At 37.7% G+C, this 16,148-nt stretch overlaps 1 protein-coding gene across 8 annotated transcripts in view; it reads right to left on the bottom strand.

Annotated features, from left to right (window-relative positions):
• Positions 1–16,148, bottom strand: part of Cntnap5c (contactin associated protein-like 5C) — a 648,880-nt gene that overhangs the window by 9,635 nt on the left and 623,097 nt on the right. For 7 of the 8 annotated variants that reach the window (XM_006524742.4, XM_006524741.4, XM_030249937.1 and 4 more), the window contains 2 exons: positions 12,984–13,202; positions 580–651 (listed from right to left, as the gene is read on the bottom strand). In XM_006524742.4, the coding sequence (XP_006524805.1) occupies positions 580–651; positions 12,984–13,202 (291 nt within the window). Of the gene's footprint in view, positions 1–579; positions 652–12,983; positions 13,203–16,148 lie in introns of those variants that run through there. The other variant, XM_006524744.3, reaches the window with a different exon arrangement.

The raw sequence follows: 16,148 nt of genomic DNA, 5'->3' as shown, positions 1-16,148 counted from the left end.
AAGAGTGGGGAAGGGTTGGCCAACAGGCAGCTCATAAACAGTAAAAGAGGGAAAGTGGTAGGGAGAGAGCTATAAGTCGATCAGGCAAGCTCTATATCCACAAACAGATGGAATGCTAGCTTTGGAACTTCAGTCACATGGGTTTCATCAAGCTCATTAGATCTAACCCAAGCAATTTAGTGAAAAAAAAAAACTGAAAATGACTGCAGCTCTGTCCATCTGTCTGCCTCAATGTGACTTCTTTCCACACATAATTTTATTGGTGTGTTTTGTTTCTGCTTTAGAAGTGAAAACTGGATGAAATGAGCATGATGTAGGCTGCCTGCCTGTCAGTAAATGTGCCAGCTGTTGGTTGAGAACTCAGCTCCCTGCAGATTCTGAGGCAGAATGAGGCCACAGAGCTCCTGGCACAGGAAGAGTGTCTCCTTCTTACACCATGCATGGAGAGACTAAGGGTTGGACAGAGAGTGCCTGATTCTGGGTGATGGATGTTTATGGGTTAGGAAAGCTTCATGTAACTTTTTTCAGAGAACAGGGACATAGTTATCTTTCCTGCTTTCAGTAATGAAGACACATTACCTCCAATGACTGCCAAGTCACTTGGGACTGCATTTGTGAGCGGTTCACGCTCATCTCTCTCTCCAAATGGATCTAGAAAGAGGAAAAAAAAACCCAAAAAAGTAAACTTCACCCAAAAATGTCAACCACAGGGAAAGAGAATATGCAATGCACATCTATGTAGACTAAAAAGATTTCTGTAGTGAGAAATAAATTCAAATAAAGCATTTGAATGGAACCTAAATAAATATTATGTAGAATGATGTCCTGAGTTTAATCTGAGAGCCTGCATTAAAAGCTGAATTCTGAGACTCCAATCTGTAATCTCAGTAACTGGTCACATATCTAGATCACATGTAGACACAAGGGAGACTGTGCCCCTAAATCAGCATGAAGGAGAGACCTGACACCCAAGCCTTATCCATTCACATATACACACACACACTTTGTACATATTTAAAGATGAGTAAAATGCACTGCTTCCAATTCTTAATGTATGCATGCATTAGATAATAAGTAAGTTGTGACACAGCCTTAAGCTTCATGAGGATGCTCCCTGGCCTGTGCATCTTCAGTCATTCCCTTAGCACTCTGATTTGCTGGAGAATTCCTAGGACTGATGGCTGCCTTTTAATTCAAACACACTTTCCTCTTTGTATCAATGCAGTCTTTGACAGCACTAACTGTAATAGACCTGAGTCTACTCACAATGAGAGCTGAAGGCACTGGAAGAATCAGCACCTCTTAAAAGGAGAACAGCTGAGCAGTGTGTACTGGGAACCATTGAGCCATTGCTCTAATCCTTTTTTTTTTTTTCAGAGAGGTTCTCATAGATTCCAGACTGGACTTTAAATTTTTATGTAATGGAAGGTGTCCTTAAACTTGCCAGGTAAATGAAGGATAGGAGACAGATGGAAGATGAACTAGAAAAAGACAGAGAGATAGCAAGGTGGGAAGTAAGAGAGACAGGAAAGGGAAAAGAAAGGGATGAAGGGAGGAAGGGGACAGGAAAAGAGATAGATATAGACAGAAGAAAAGAATGGGGAAGAGGATAGGAAAGAAGATAAAGAAGGATGAAGAGAAGAAGATAGGGAAACAGAGTGAAGATAGAAAGGAGACAGAGTCATAGGGAGTCAGAATGAAACAGGGGGAAATGGGAGGGAAGAACTAGGAGTGAGGAAAGATGGAGTATTCTGATATCAGGGAGACTGATAGTGAAGGGAAAGGAGATAGTAAGACAGAGGCAGAGACAGAAGCAGGAAGCTAAGGAGGGAGACAGTCAGAAAAGGAGGGAGTCATGGCAGAAGGGAATGGCTAATATTTAGCTATCTACCTCCTATGTCATTATGACTTTCTTACTCTGGAATATTCTGTGCCAAGTGTACTTCCTAGAATTACTTCTGCTTCTTCATGAACACTCAAATCATAGCTGTTCATGTTCATAAACTTCCTGTGTCTTAACACAACTCATATTGGTTCCAACTTTATTTAGTCCATGTGCTACTTTAAATATTATAAATATTATAGTTCTCATGTTAATACAGATTTATCAATTTCTAACATGTTTTGATGTTTATAGGCTAATATAGATTAATTTACATTAATTAAGGCTGTTGAGTGTTCCCTAATGATATAAAGAGAACATTTCAGATATGATAAATTGACAGATAAGTTTGGTGATCAAGTTTTGCAAAGAAACCCTGATTACATTGATAATTTATTTCATAAGTGTTTAACTCTACTTCTGATTTCCTTTTAATATTACATTTAAAAATTAAATCTTAGCTTTAACTTTCCCTCTTCCAAAAGTAAATGTCTTAGCCTAAATGCATAAAAACACCTACTTGTGCATCTATCCTATACCTGCCATCTATCTATTTACCATCTGTCTACCCATCTATTCATCTAGCTACCATTCCTCTGCAAAAATTTAATACTGTGTGAATATAAATATTTGTACTCATACATTGTATAATAGCTTCCATTTTTAAGTATAACACTAGATTGTACTTGCAGACTAAACCAGGGTTGATTTTCACCCAGTAGTAAATATGCTAGATCTCACTTGAAATATGTAGAAATTCTTGCACATTTCCATTGAGAATAATCTTCTGTAATCTGAGAGTGTTGAAGCAAAGTTTGAATCACAACACTGCTACATCCACTCCAGTAGTGACTCGTGTGACAGGCCTAGAAACCTGGACACAGTCCTGAGGTGAAAAGTTCATGGAAACTTAGTCTCCTGGAACCATGGCATCCTGTATAACGAATGCACCAATAATGTCCTTGCATTAGTCGGGCGTATGGATCTGTGTGCTTTCCCTCAATATTGTTTTATTATAAGAGCCTTTAAGGATTGATTTTGACATATAGCTAAGTTGGATTAGCATCCATCACTGTCCTAGGAAGTCCTTGAGCCAACCCTGAGCTTGGAATTCAGTAAGAATGTTACCTATTCAGTAACACTCAAATTTACCTCTAGTAGAGACAGTGAAAGTAATCAGGCATTACAATTTACTTGAGTAGAGCTAGAAATCAGGGCTAGTCTACATAGTAATTACTTAGAACAATAGCTGAGTCACACACATATGCAAGAATTTACTTTGGCCTAGGAAGAAGGTGGGTTAAAGTTTTAGGAGGAACTGTAATCTTATTCATGAAAGGATTAGTAGGACAAAATTGCCCTGGTACATGTTTTTCACTAGACCCAGAGGAATAGCATTATCAGGTATTTACTAAAGGACCCCTGGTGGTGGGTTTAACAATAGAATAGCATTGCATCAGAGCATTCACCTGGCTCCTGTGTTTAGCTGACCTTAATTAAGGGTTGTTCCTATCTCAGTTGTAAACACTGCCTGGCCCCCCTAGCTTTTTATGTATGCATTTTCTCTGTTTTGTGTAAAGAACCATTATGCATCCATGTACCTTGGCAGATGTATTCGCCTAGCTTTCTTGTTTTTCTTCTGTATTATAAGACTGGTGCTCGCTTTGAGAACATACATTCAGAGACACACTCTCTCTGTGTCTGTGTCTGTTTGTCACCCATCTGTGCCAACTCCTTGCTCACCTGGAAACTGGAACCTCGAGTTTTCTTGTGGATTGAGAACCCAACTGAGGTCTGTCTGCAGCATGACACTGTCATTTCTTTTACTATATATGATACCAGTCTGTATCTAAGGAGTGATCTATCAAAGTTAACTTATTTCCTGAATTTCCTGACTCATTTGGAGGCCTTTCTTGCCAGGATATGGATATCTTTCCCAGGTATGAAACAATATTCATGGAGTAGTCGCATTCCCCATACAGAGAAGCATTTTAAGACTCATATTCTGGAGTCTGCACAGGTAAGAGTGTGGACTACAGAAGCTAACTGCTTCTGGGACAGGCAGAAGCCACAGAGTTTCTGAGGCAGACGCTGTTTTGGGCTTGAAACATCTGGGCACCTTCCCTGCCAGAGGAGAGGTGTCTGCCCGCCCCGCCAAGGATGGCTTTGCCGGAGCACTTGGGGGAGCCATCTTGGTTTCCAGATCCCTCTGAGACTAGTCTGCGCAGGTGAGAGTGTGGACTACAGAAGCTAACAGCTTCTGGGACAGGCCCTGGTTCGGGCCTTCATCTTCGGCCAGGAGGCAGGACCGAACGCCAGACATCTGTGTACCTTCCCTGCAAGAGGAGAGTTTGCCTTCAGAGAGTGCTCTAACCACTGAAACTCAGGAGAGACCTAGTCTTTCAGGTCTGCTGATAGAGGCTAACAGAATCATAAGAGAAACAAGCTCTAAACAGAGAAAACTATAACAACTAACTCCAGAGAATACCAGATGGCGAAAGGCAAATGTAAGAATCTTACTAAAAGAAACCAAGACAACTCACCATCATCAGAACTCAGAACTCCCACCTCAGCCATTCCTGGGCACCCCAACACACCTGAAAAGCTTGATCCGAATTTAAAAGCATATCTCCTGATGATGGTAGAGGACATCAAGAAGGACTTTAATAACTCACTTAACGAAATACAGAAGAAAACTGCTAAAGAGTTACAAGTCCTTAAAGAAAAACAGGAAACACAAACAAACAGGTAGAAGTCCTTAAAGAAAAACAGGAAAACATATCCAAACAGGTGATGGAAATGAACTAAACCATACTAGACCTAAAAAGGAAAGTAGACACAATAAAGAAAATCCAAAGTGAGGCAACACTGGAGATAGAAACCCTAGGAAAGAAATCTGGAACCACAGATGCAAGCATCAGCAACAGAATAGAAGAGATGGAAGAGAGAATCTCAGGTGCAGAAGATTCCATAGAGAACATCTGCACAACACTCAAAGAAAATGAAAAATGCAAAAAGACCATAACTCAAAACATCCAGGAAATCCAGGACACAATGAGAAGACCAAACCTACGAATAATAGGAATAGATGAGAATGAAGATTTTTAACTTAAAGGGCCAGAGCAAATATCTTCAACAAAATTAAAGAAGAAAACTTCCCAAACCTAAAGAAAGAGATGCCAATGAACATACAAGAAGCCTACAGAAGTCCAAATAGACTGGACCAGAAAAGAAATTCCTCATGACACATAATAATCAGAAAAACAAATGCAATAAATAAAAATAGAATATTAAAAGCAGTAAGGGGAAAAGGTCAAGTAACATATAAAGGCAGGCCTATTAGAATTAAACCAGATTTTTCACCAGAGACCATGAAAGCCAGAAGATCCTGGACAGATGTTATACAGACACTAAGAGAACACCATGCCATCCCAGGCTACTATACCCAGCCAAACTTTCAATTGCCATAGCTGGAGAAACCAAAGTATTCCATGACAAAACCAAATTCACACATTATCTTTCCACGAATCCAGCCCTTCAAAGGATAATAACAACAACAACAACAACAACAACAACAACAACAACAACAAAAATACAAGTACGGAAACCATGTCTTAGAAAAAGCAGGAAAGTAATCCTTCAACAAACCTAAAAGAAGACAGCCACAATAACAGAATGCAAACTCTAACAACAAAATTAATAGGAAGCAACAATTACTTTTCCTTAATATCTCTTAATATCAATGGACTCAACTCCCCAATAAAAAGACATAAACTAACAGACTGGCTAAAGAAACAGGATCCAACATTTTGCTGCTTACAGGAAACCCATCTCAGGGAAAAAGACAGACACTACCTAAGAATGAAAGGCTGGAAAAAAATTCCCAAGCAAATGGTCTGAAGAAACATGCTGGAGTAGCCATTCTAATATCTAATAAAATCGAATTCCAACCAAAGTTATCAAAAAAGACAAGGAGGGGCACTTCATACTCATCAAAGGTAAAATCTTCCAAGAGGAACTCTCAATTCTGAATATCTATGCTCCAAATGCAAGGGCAGCCACATTCATTAAAGAAACTTTAGTAAAGCTCAAAGCACACATTGCACCTCACACAATAATAGTGGGAGACTTCAACACACCACTTTCATCAATGGACAGATCATAGAAACAGAAACTAAACAGGGACACAGTGAAACTAACAGAAGTTTGGAAACAAATGAATTTAACAGATATCTAAAGAACAATTTATCCTAAAACAAAAGGATATACCTCCTTCTCAGCACCTCATGGTACCTTCTCCAAAATTGACCATATAATTGGTCACAAAACAGGCCTCAACAGATACAAAAATATTGATATTGTCCCATGCATCCTAGCAGATCACCATGGACTAAGGCTGATCTTCAATAACAACATAAATAATAGAAAGTCAACATTCACGTGGAAACTGAACAACACTCTTCTCAATGATACCTTGGTCAAGGAAAGAATAAAGAAAGAAATTAAAGACATTTTAGAGTTAAATGAAAATGAAGCCACAATATACCCAAACTTATGGGACAAAATGAAAGCATTTCTAAGAGGAAATCTCATAGCTCTGAGTGCCTCCAAAAAGAAACTAGAGAGGGTACACACTAGCAGCTTGACAACACACCTAAAAGCTCTAGGACAAAAGGAAGCAAATTCATCCAAGAGGAGTAGAAGGCAGGAAATAATCAAACTCAGGGGCAAAATCAACCAAGTAAAAACAAGAAGAACTATTCAAAGAATCAACCAAATGAGGAGCTGGTTCCTTGAGAAAATCAACAAGATAGATAAACCCTTAGCCAGACTCCCTAGAGGGCACAGGGAAGGCATCCTAATTAACAAAATCAGAAATGAAAAGGGAGACATAACAACAGATCCTGAAGAAATCAAAAACACCATCAGATCCTTCTACAAAAGACTATATTCAACAAAACTGGAAAACCTGGATGAAATGAACAAATTTCTAGACAGATACCAGGGAACAAAGTTAAATCATGGTCAGGTTAAATATCTAAATAGTACTATATCCCCTAAAGAAACAGAAGCAGTCATTAATAGTCTCCCAACCAAAAAAAAAAAAAAAAAAAAGCCCAGGATCAGATGGGTTTAGTGCACAGTTCTATCAGACCTTCAAAGAAGATCTAAATCCAGTTATGCACAAACTATTCCATAAAATAGAAGCAGAAGATACTCTAATATGAATCCACAATTACTCTGATACCTAAACCACAGAAAGATCCAACAAAGATAGAGAACTTCAGACCAATTTCCCTTATGAATATCGATGCAAAAATACTGAATAAAGTTCTTGCTAACCGAATCCAAGAACACATCAAAACAATCATCCATCCTGACCAAGTAGCTTTCATTCCAGGGATGCAGGGATGGTTTAATATACAGAAATTCATCAATGTAATCCATTATGTAAACATACTCAATGACAAAAACCACATGATCATCTCGATAGATGCAGAGAAAGCATTTGACAAAATCCAACACCCATTCATGATAAAAATCTCGGAAAGATCAGGAATTCAAGGCCCATACCTAAACATGATAAAAGCAATCTACAGCAAACCAGTAGCCAACATCAAAGTAAATGGTAAGAAGCTGGAAGCAATCCCACTAAAATCAGAGACTAGACAAAGCTGCCCACTATCTCCCTACCTATTCAACATAGTAATTGAAGTCCTAGCCAGAGCAATTAGACAACAAAAGGAGATCTAGGGGATACAAACTGGAAAAGATGACGTCAAAATATCACTTTTTGCAGATGATATGATAGTATATATAAGTGACCCTAAAAATGCCACTAGAGAACTCCTAAACCTGATAAACAGCTTCGGTGAAGTAGCTGGATATAAAATTAACTCAAACAAGTCAATGGCCTTTCTCTACACAAAGAATAAACAGGCTGAGAAAGAAATTAGGGAAACAACATCCTTCTCAATAGTCACAAATAATATAAAATATCTTGGCGTGACTCTAACTAAGGAAGTGAAAGATCTGTATGATAAGAACTTCAAGTCTCTGAAGAAAGAAATTAAAGAAGATCTCAGAAGATGGAAATATCTCCCATGCTCATGGATTGGCAGGATCAACATTGTAAAAATGGCTATCTTGCCAAAAGATTGAGAATTGATAAATGGGATCTCATAAAATTGCAAAGCTTCTGTAAGGCAAAAGACACCGTCAATAAGACAAAAAAAGCCACCAACAGATTGGGAAAGGATCTTTACCAATCCTAAATCAGACAGGGGACCGATATCCAATATATATAAAGAACTCAAGAAGGTAGACTCCAGAAAATCCAATATCCCCATTAAAAATGGGGCTCAGAGCTAAACAAAGAAGTCGCACCTGAGGAATACTGAATGGCTGAGAAGCACCTGAAAAAATGTTCAACATCCTTAATCATCAGGGAAATGCAAATGAAAATAACCCTGAGATTCCACCTCACACCAGTCAGAATGGCTAAGATCAAAAATTCAGGTTACTGCAGATGCTGGCGAGGATGTGGAGAAAGAGGAACACTCCTCCATTGTTGGTGGGATTGCAAGCTTGTACAACCACTCTGGAAATCAGTCTGGTGGTTCCTCAGAAAATTGGACATTGTACTACTGGAGGATCCCGCAATACCTTTCCTGGGCATATATCCAGAAGAGGTTCCAATCGGTAAGAGGGACACATGCTCCACTATGTTCATAGCAGCCTTATTTATAATAGTCAGAAGCTGGAAAGAACCCAGATGCCCCTCAATACAATTGAGTACTACTCAGCTATTCAAAAGAATGAATTTATGAAATTTCTAGACAAATGGATTGACCTGGAGTGCATCATCCTGAGTGAGGTAACCCAATCACAAAAGAACTCACATGGTATGTACTCACTGAGAAGTGGATGTTATCCCAGAAACTTAGAATACCCAAGATATAAGATACAATTTGCGAAATACATGAAACTCAAGAAGAATGAAGACCAAAGTGTGGATATTTTGCCCCTTCTTAGAACTGGGAACAAAACACCCATGGGAGGACTTACAGAGACAAAGTTTGGAGCTGAGATGAAAGGATGGACCATCTAGAAACTGCCATATCTGGGAATCTATCCCATAATCAGCCTCCAAATGCTGACACCATTTCATACACTAGCAACATTTTGCTGAGAGGAGCCTGATATAGCTGTCTCTTGTGAGGCTATGCCAGGGCCTATCAACCACAGAAGTGGATGTTCACAGTTAGCAATTGAATGGATCACGGGGCCCCCAATGGTGGAGCTAGAGAAAGTATCCAAGGAGTTAAATGACTCTGCAACCCTATAGGTGGAACAACAATATGAACTAACCAGTATCCCTGGAGCTCGTATCTCTAGCTACATATGTATCAGAAGATGGCCTAGTAGGCCATGAGTGGAAAGAGAGGCCCATTGGTCTTGCAAACTTTATATGCCTCAGTACAGGGGAAAGCCATTGCCAAGAAGTGGGAGTAGGTAGGTAGGAGAGTGGGGAAAGGGCATGGGGGACTTTTGGGGTAGCATTTGCAATGTAAATGAAGAAATTACCTAATTTTAAAAAAAAGACTCATATTCTGAAGGGTGGTTCCTTAAGACTCAGGAATTAAACAATTCAGCAACTCCAGGAAGTTCCTGAAATTGACAATATAAAGTAAATCCCTCCTTCCACAAGCTTTTGTAGGCAGTTAGGACTGATTAGCGATATTCTAATATAGGTCAAGGTGCCTGGAAGATTCTCAGACCCTCCGAGCTGCCTGAAAGGAGCAGAGATTAGCAAGACTCCCTAGAGGAAGCTCTGTCTACAAGCTTTGCAGTGAGCTTCAGTGTTTCAGCTTATATGAGCCATCATTCTTGCTGGATAGACTTTGGAGACTCATCAGTCTTTGAGTCATTTCTGTTCCTGTGAGTAACCTATCAACAATAGTCCCATAAATAACCTCAATAAAACTCACTCATTCATCAATTGGAATATGGGTAGTATCCTAGGTTTGTTCTGTAACCAGTTCTCTATCTGACTTAAATTGATGTTTTTTCATGTCTTCTCAAAAGTAGTTTCAGACAATGATATGCTAATTAATTCCCAAGGACAGTAAATGCTATAAATACAAGCAAACCTTTCACACACAAAAATTCTAATTCTACATGCTTCATCACCAAAAATCCTGCTATTTCACTCACACTTCCTAAGACAATGTGCTACAAAAAACCCTAGAGACCATGATGGGACCACTAAAAGTAATCTACTTAGCACAGATTTGGCCATAGTTTCATAACAAATCTAATCAGAGTAGGCTCAACCTTTCCTGTCTTGTATCACACAAAGCACATAATCAAGTTCCTTAGCCCTATTTTCTCCTATATCTTTTGGTTTTTGATTAACCTCCATACTTATTTATGTAAATCTGATAAGATGATAGATAGATAGATAGATAGATAGATAGATAGATAGATAGATAGATAGATAGATGATATATATGCATGAATAAGCACACACACAAATACTTATGTATAAAATGCTCTATTTTTCTGGGGATTGTCAACACTGAATCTTCTTTCTGACTCCCACTGCTTGTGTTACAGCTATCCTGAGGGCAATAAGGAAGCATTTCATTACCACAAGCTTTGTCATTTCTGATGATTGCTGATGCTAGCATTTTTCATGTGGTCACACTTTTCATGTGGCACTTTATTTTTTTTATCAGTCGTGTTTATGTCACCTTTAGAAAAATGTGTATTTGGATGTTTTACCTAATTTTCATAAGGTTATTTGTTTTCTGGCTGTTGAGTTAAATCAATTAATATGCCTTGAAATTTAACCACCAAGAAATAAAGTTCATAAACCTTTGCTCACATCCAGCAGATCATTCCATTTGCTATGCAGAGCCCATTCTACTTTCACCTAATTTCATTCTAATTTATTTTTGGTTTTTTACTTGCACTTTAGAAATATCAGTAAAACATCATGTTAGGACTAATATCAAGCATATTTTAATAATTCATTTCTACATGCTTTGTTTCTAGACTTATAAGCAAATTGATGATTTCCATGTCAACTATAGGTTTATAGAATAAGACAAAGATCCAATTGCATTATTTTACTGCAAGGCACTTAATGAAGAAATGATTCATTCCTCTAGTTCTTGCCAAACATCATATGACCACACAAGCCTGGGTTTATTTCTGGGCTCTCTACACTATTTGCTTTGTCTATGTATCTGTTTCTACAATAGTTTCATATAATAAATATTGTGCTTTTCCAATGTAATGTGAAATCAGAGACTATGAGGTTTATACCTGTCTATAATTCCATGACCATTTTACTATTAATCATAGTAGCCAAGTTATGTATCAATGGATAAGTGAATAAAGAAAGTGTACTTCTTGTACACACAAAACACACATACTTATACATGTACTTGCATGTGCACATAGCAACACACACTGAAATATTACTCAGACAGCAGTTGATTTCTTCATTTAAGAAGAATGTGGTTGAAATCAATATTATACCAAGTGGAATAAGTCACCCAAAATAAAGAAAATATTCAGAATCCAAAACCTGATAGCAGACTATAATGATATTTGATAATAGCTTGGGCTTTGTTAGTTAATGAAAATGAACTTTATCATAAAGAAACAAAATCATAAAATGAACAAATTTGTTTTAAAATCAAATGTTATATCACACACACACACATGTACACAGAGAAAAGTAGATAAAATGTTGTGTGCAAGATATACATTTATGTATTTATTTGTTGATTTATTTACACATATATTTATACATATATATGAATGATACGTGTGTATAGGCAGGTTTGTAATGTAATGGGGGCCAGTGTCAAGGCCAGAGAATAATTTCTGGTATTTTCTTTAATCATGTTTCATGGTATTTTGAAACTATATCTCTGACTGTATCTGAAGCTCACTAATTAAGAAAGGTTTGCTGACTAAGGAGCCCCTGGTATCTCTTGTCTTTGGTCCGTAGTTGGGTACAAGTGCTCAATGACACACTTAGCCTTTTATGTGGGTGCTAAAAATAGTAACTCTTGTCATCATTAATCTACAACAAGTATTTTAGCTATTAAGTCCTCTCCCTATTCCATTCAACTAATTTAATGAAAATATTCATTGTTTAATACATACAAAGTATAAAATTTTATGCATTATATGCATATAATTTTGTTATCCTTCCTCCAAAAAGATAGAACATAATACTGAAGTTAGTATTATCTAAGTCCCCATTCTGATGTTTACATGGCCCCTTTATACTTAAGTCCTCCTATCGGTTTCCACTCAAACAACAGTGGTGCACAAGTGTACATACATTTATACATGCATACATGATATGTATTACTTGTAAATATACACTAATTATAACTGCTCACCACCTGAAAGTAGAATTATATTAAACATATGTGCAATTAATTTTATTGTTAACAGATTAAGTATTGATTTTCAATTAGATAAATGCCCATTATTGAAATATTGTTAAATATCACAGTTAAAATATATTTTTAATTAAAGTAATTGCTATTGTAGTGCTCATACCCTTCTATTGTGTATTTCTACTCATCATTGTTTAAATGATGGTTAGTGTCATCAGTCAATTTGACAAATCTAGAATCTCCTAGGAGACAGGCCTCTGGGAATGTTTGTTTCATTATATTCACTTCATAACTGATATAAGAAAAGCTGCCCACTGTGGTTGTCACCATTTCCTAGATGGGATCCTATACTGTATAAATGGAGAATAATCTGAATAATGTCATTTAGACATCTTTCTTCACTTCCTGATTATGGGTGTGATGTGACCTGCTCCATCAAACTCCTATCATCTATGGTAGACTGGACAGTTGAACTGTGAAACAGAATAAACTCTTAATTTACTTTTGTCAGAGTATTTTGGAAAGGTAGATATGTGAACAAAAAGCTAGTTACAATTCCTAATGACCTATATTCATACAAGGCAAAGAGCTGAATACTGTTAGCCAATACTTTAGCTTTATAAGACAGCAGAAGTTAGTGACAGAAACACAAGAGGTCATCCTCTGGGATGTACCTGTTGAAGAATACACGGTGGTCACTGCATTCGCATCAGAGTCCACCATGGAGACACAGCTGGATTCTGTCAAAGTCCTTTGAACAGTCACAGGTGAAATGCTGGCATGGCGAAGGGCTGCCTTCAATGGTGTTATATGATTGTATTGGACTGAAGAAAGACATCCAACAAAACCCAAGGTGTTTGCTCTAGCAACTTCTGGATCCAACCCAAGAGTCTCTGCAATGAATAAAATTAATCACAGGTTTTAGTGTTTTAAATTAGTCTATGTGTTTTTTCTTGACTATTAACTAAAATAATTGCAATGCCCTTGATAATTTTTTGAATACAGAAACTTGTTAAATACTTTTCTTCCTATTCTTAACCATACATTTACTGCAGTTATCAATACAATATTCACCTATATCTCATAGAAAAGGGATATGATGATTTAAAACAAAAATGTTTCAAGCTTCAAATTTTTCATTCATGTATTTTATGAACTGTAGAAATAACAATGTAACTGACATGTTTTAATCAAATTCTAGATATTTAAATAATTTGTATCCCTGTTCCCATCGTGATTTATCTATTGTTGCAGGTGGTTAACACAAGCAAATCACAATGCTCATCAAAACATCTAATTTACAATCATAACAAAGGAAATGGGATTAGAAATAAAGAAGGTCTCCCAGAGATGTATCATACTTGTGGTCTTTTGGCTTTTAACCCTATAACATTTCTGCCTGTATCACTTCTCTTCATCATACTTATTGGGCACTAACTAGGGAGATGTCTTTTTGCCTATGAACATATTCAAATAACTAGAGCATTTTTCAGTCTTTATAAGAGATGGAAATGCCCCTCTGCACTCAATTTCCATGGACATAGTTCTGCCTAAATTTGTGGAGGCCTGAAGCTATTAGGGACAACTAGATGATTTCCCCAAGCCTAAACTCCTGCCTGCTGGCCCTTGCAAACCCAGTAGACATTAGGTTTACCCCATCCCCTTTGTGCTCTGTCTTCTTGTCCATATCTCTAACCACAATTCCAGACACTTGCAGCCATTATTGACCAATTCCCTACCTTCCAACCCCTCTGGGCAAACTTAGTGGTAGCAAGTTCTTCCCTGCCCACTTAGTACTCCATTTTCCAGGCAGGCCCAACTCCATCTATATTGCTGGAGGCCTATTTCTGGTGCTCAGTACAAACTGAAGCCTAGAATGACGAGGAAAAACAAGCTATATCTCCAATTCCAGAGGCCTACAGACATCAGGAACTACAAGCTCTATCTGCAGTCACAGAGGCATACTCTCATCAGGCCTGCCAAAACTAGGGACAGCCAGATGGGTAAAGGCCAGCATAAGATCACGATCAACGCCCACCAGGTGAGATCTGGTCTCCCAGGAGTGCTCTTACTTCTGGACTCAGAGGTGAAATCAACACTTTCACTCTAATAACTGTAGAAGGTGTACACAGGGCATAGGAAAAGTGGAGCATCTGGGACAGGATCCTTCCAGCAGCTATCTGTACCTGGGAGCTAAGGCTGTTCCACAGCAGGATGCACACAGGTCCCACCAGGAGAGAGCTGGTTTTCCAGGATGGCTGACACAGGCTTATTTGCTCCCAAGAGGGAGAAGTTCCAGCCAGAGACAGTAAGACCAATTCACACCAGATATAACCAGATGGTGAAAAGGCAAGTGCAAGAACCTTACCAGCAAGGCTACTTGGCATTATCAGAACCAAGTTCTCCCACCAAAACAAGTTCTAGATTCTCCAACACACTAGAAAAGCAAGACTTGGATCTAAAAATCACATCACATGATGCTAATAGAGGACTTTAAAAAGGACATAAATAACTCCCTTAAAGAAATACAGGAGAAGACAGGTAAAAAGCTAGAAGCCCTTAAAGAGGAAACACAAAAATTCCTTAAAGAATTGTAGGAAGACACAACCAAACAAGTGATGGAATTGAACAAAGCCATCCAGGCTATAAAAATGGAAGTAGAAACAATAAAGAAATCACACAGGGGGAGAACTCTGAAGATAGAAATCCTAGGAAAGAGATCAGGGGTCATAGATGCAAGCATCACTAACAGAATACAGGAGGTAGAAAAAAGAATCTCAATTGCAGACGATACCATAGAAAACATTGACATAACAGTCAAAGAAAATGCAAAATGCAAGAGGGCCTAACCCAAAATATCCAGGAAACTCAAGATAAAATGGGAAGACCAAACCTAAGGATAATAGGTATAGAAGAGAGCAAAGATTCCCAACTTAAAGGACCAGTAAGTATCTTCAACAAAATTATAGAAAAAAACTTCTCTAACCTAAAGAAAGAAATGTCCATAAACATAAAAGAAGCTTACAGAACACCAAATAGATTGGACCAGAAAACAAATTCATCCTGTCCCATAATAATCAAAACACCAAATGTACAAAACAAAGAAAGAAAATTAAAAGTAGTGAGGGGAAAGGTCAAGTAACATATAAAGGCAGACCTATCAGAATTACACCAGACTTCTCACGAGAGACTATGACAGCTAGAAGATCCTGAACAGATGTTATATAGACCCTAAGAGAACAGAAATGCCAGCCCAGGCTACTATACCCAGCAAAACAATCATCATAGATGGAGAAACCAAGATAGTCCATGAGAAAAACAAATTTAGGCAAAAATATCTCTCCACAAATTCAGCCCTACAAAGGATAATACATGGAAAATGACAACAAAAGGATGGAAACTACATCCTAGAAAAAAACAAGTAAGTAATCTTCTGTTAACAAACCCAAAAAAAGATAGCCACACAAACATAAAAAATAACATCAAAATAATAGGAAGCAACAATCACTATTTCTTAATATCTCAACATCAATGGACTCAATTCCTCAATAAAATGACATAAAATAACAGACTGGATATGTAAACAGGACCCAGCATTTTGCTGCATACAGAAAATGCACTTCAGTGTCAAAGACAGACACTATCTCAGAATAAAGGGCTGGCAAAAAATCCAAGCAAATGGTCCTAAGAAACAAGCTGGAGTAGCCATTCTAATTCGAATAAAACAACTTTCAAACAAAAGTTATTAAAACGATAAGGAAGAACACTTCATATTCATCAAAGGAAAAATCTACCAAGAATACTCTCAATTCTAAACATCTATGCTTCAAATGCAAGTG

This window comes from Mus musculus, chromosome 17 (assembly GCF_000001635.26).
Source record: "Mus musculus strain C57BL/6J chromosome 17, GRCm38.p6 C57BL/6J".
NCBI lineage: Eukaryota > Metazoa > Chordata > Mammalia > Rodentia > Muridae > Mus > Mus musculus.
The sequence above is the reverse complement of the archived record's forward strand: the minus strand, read 5'-3'. Positions and strand labels throughout refer to the sequence as shown.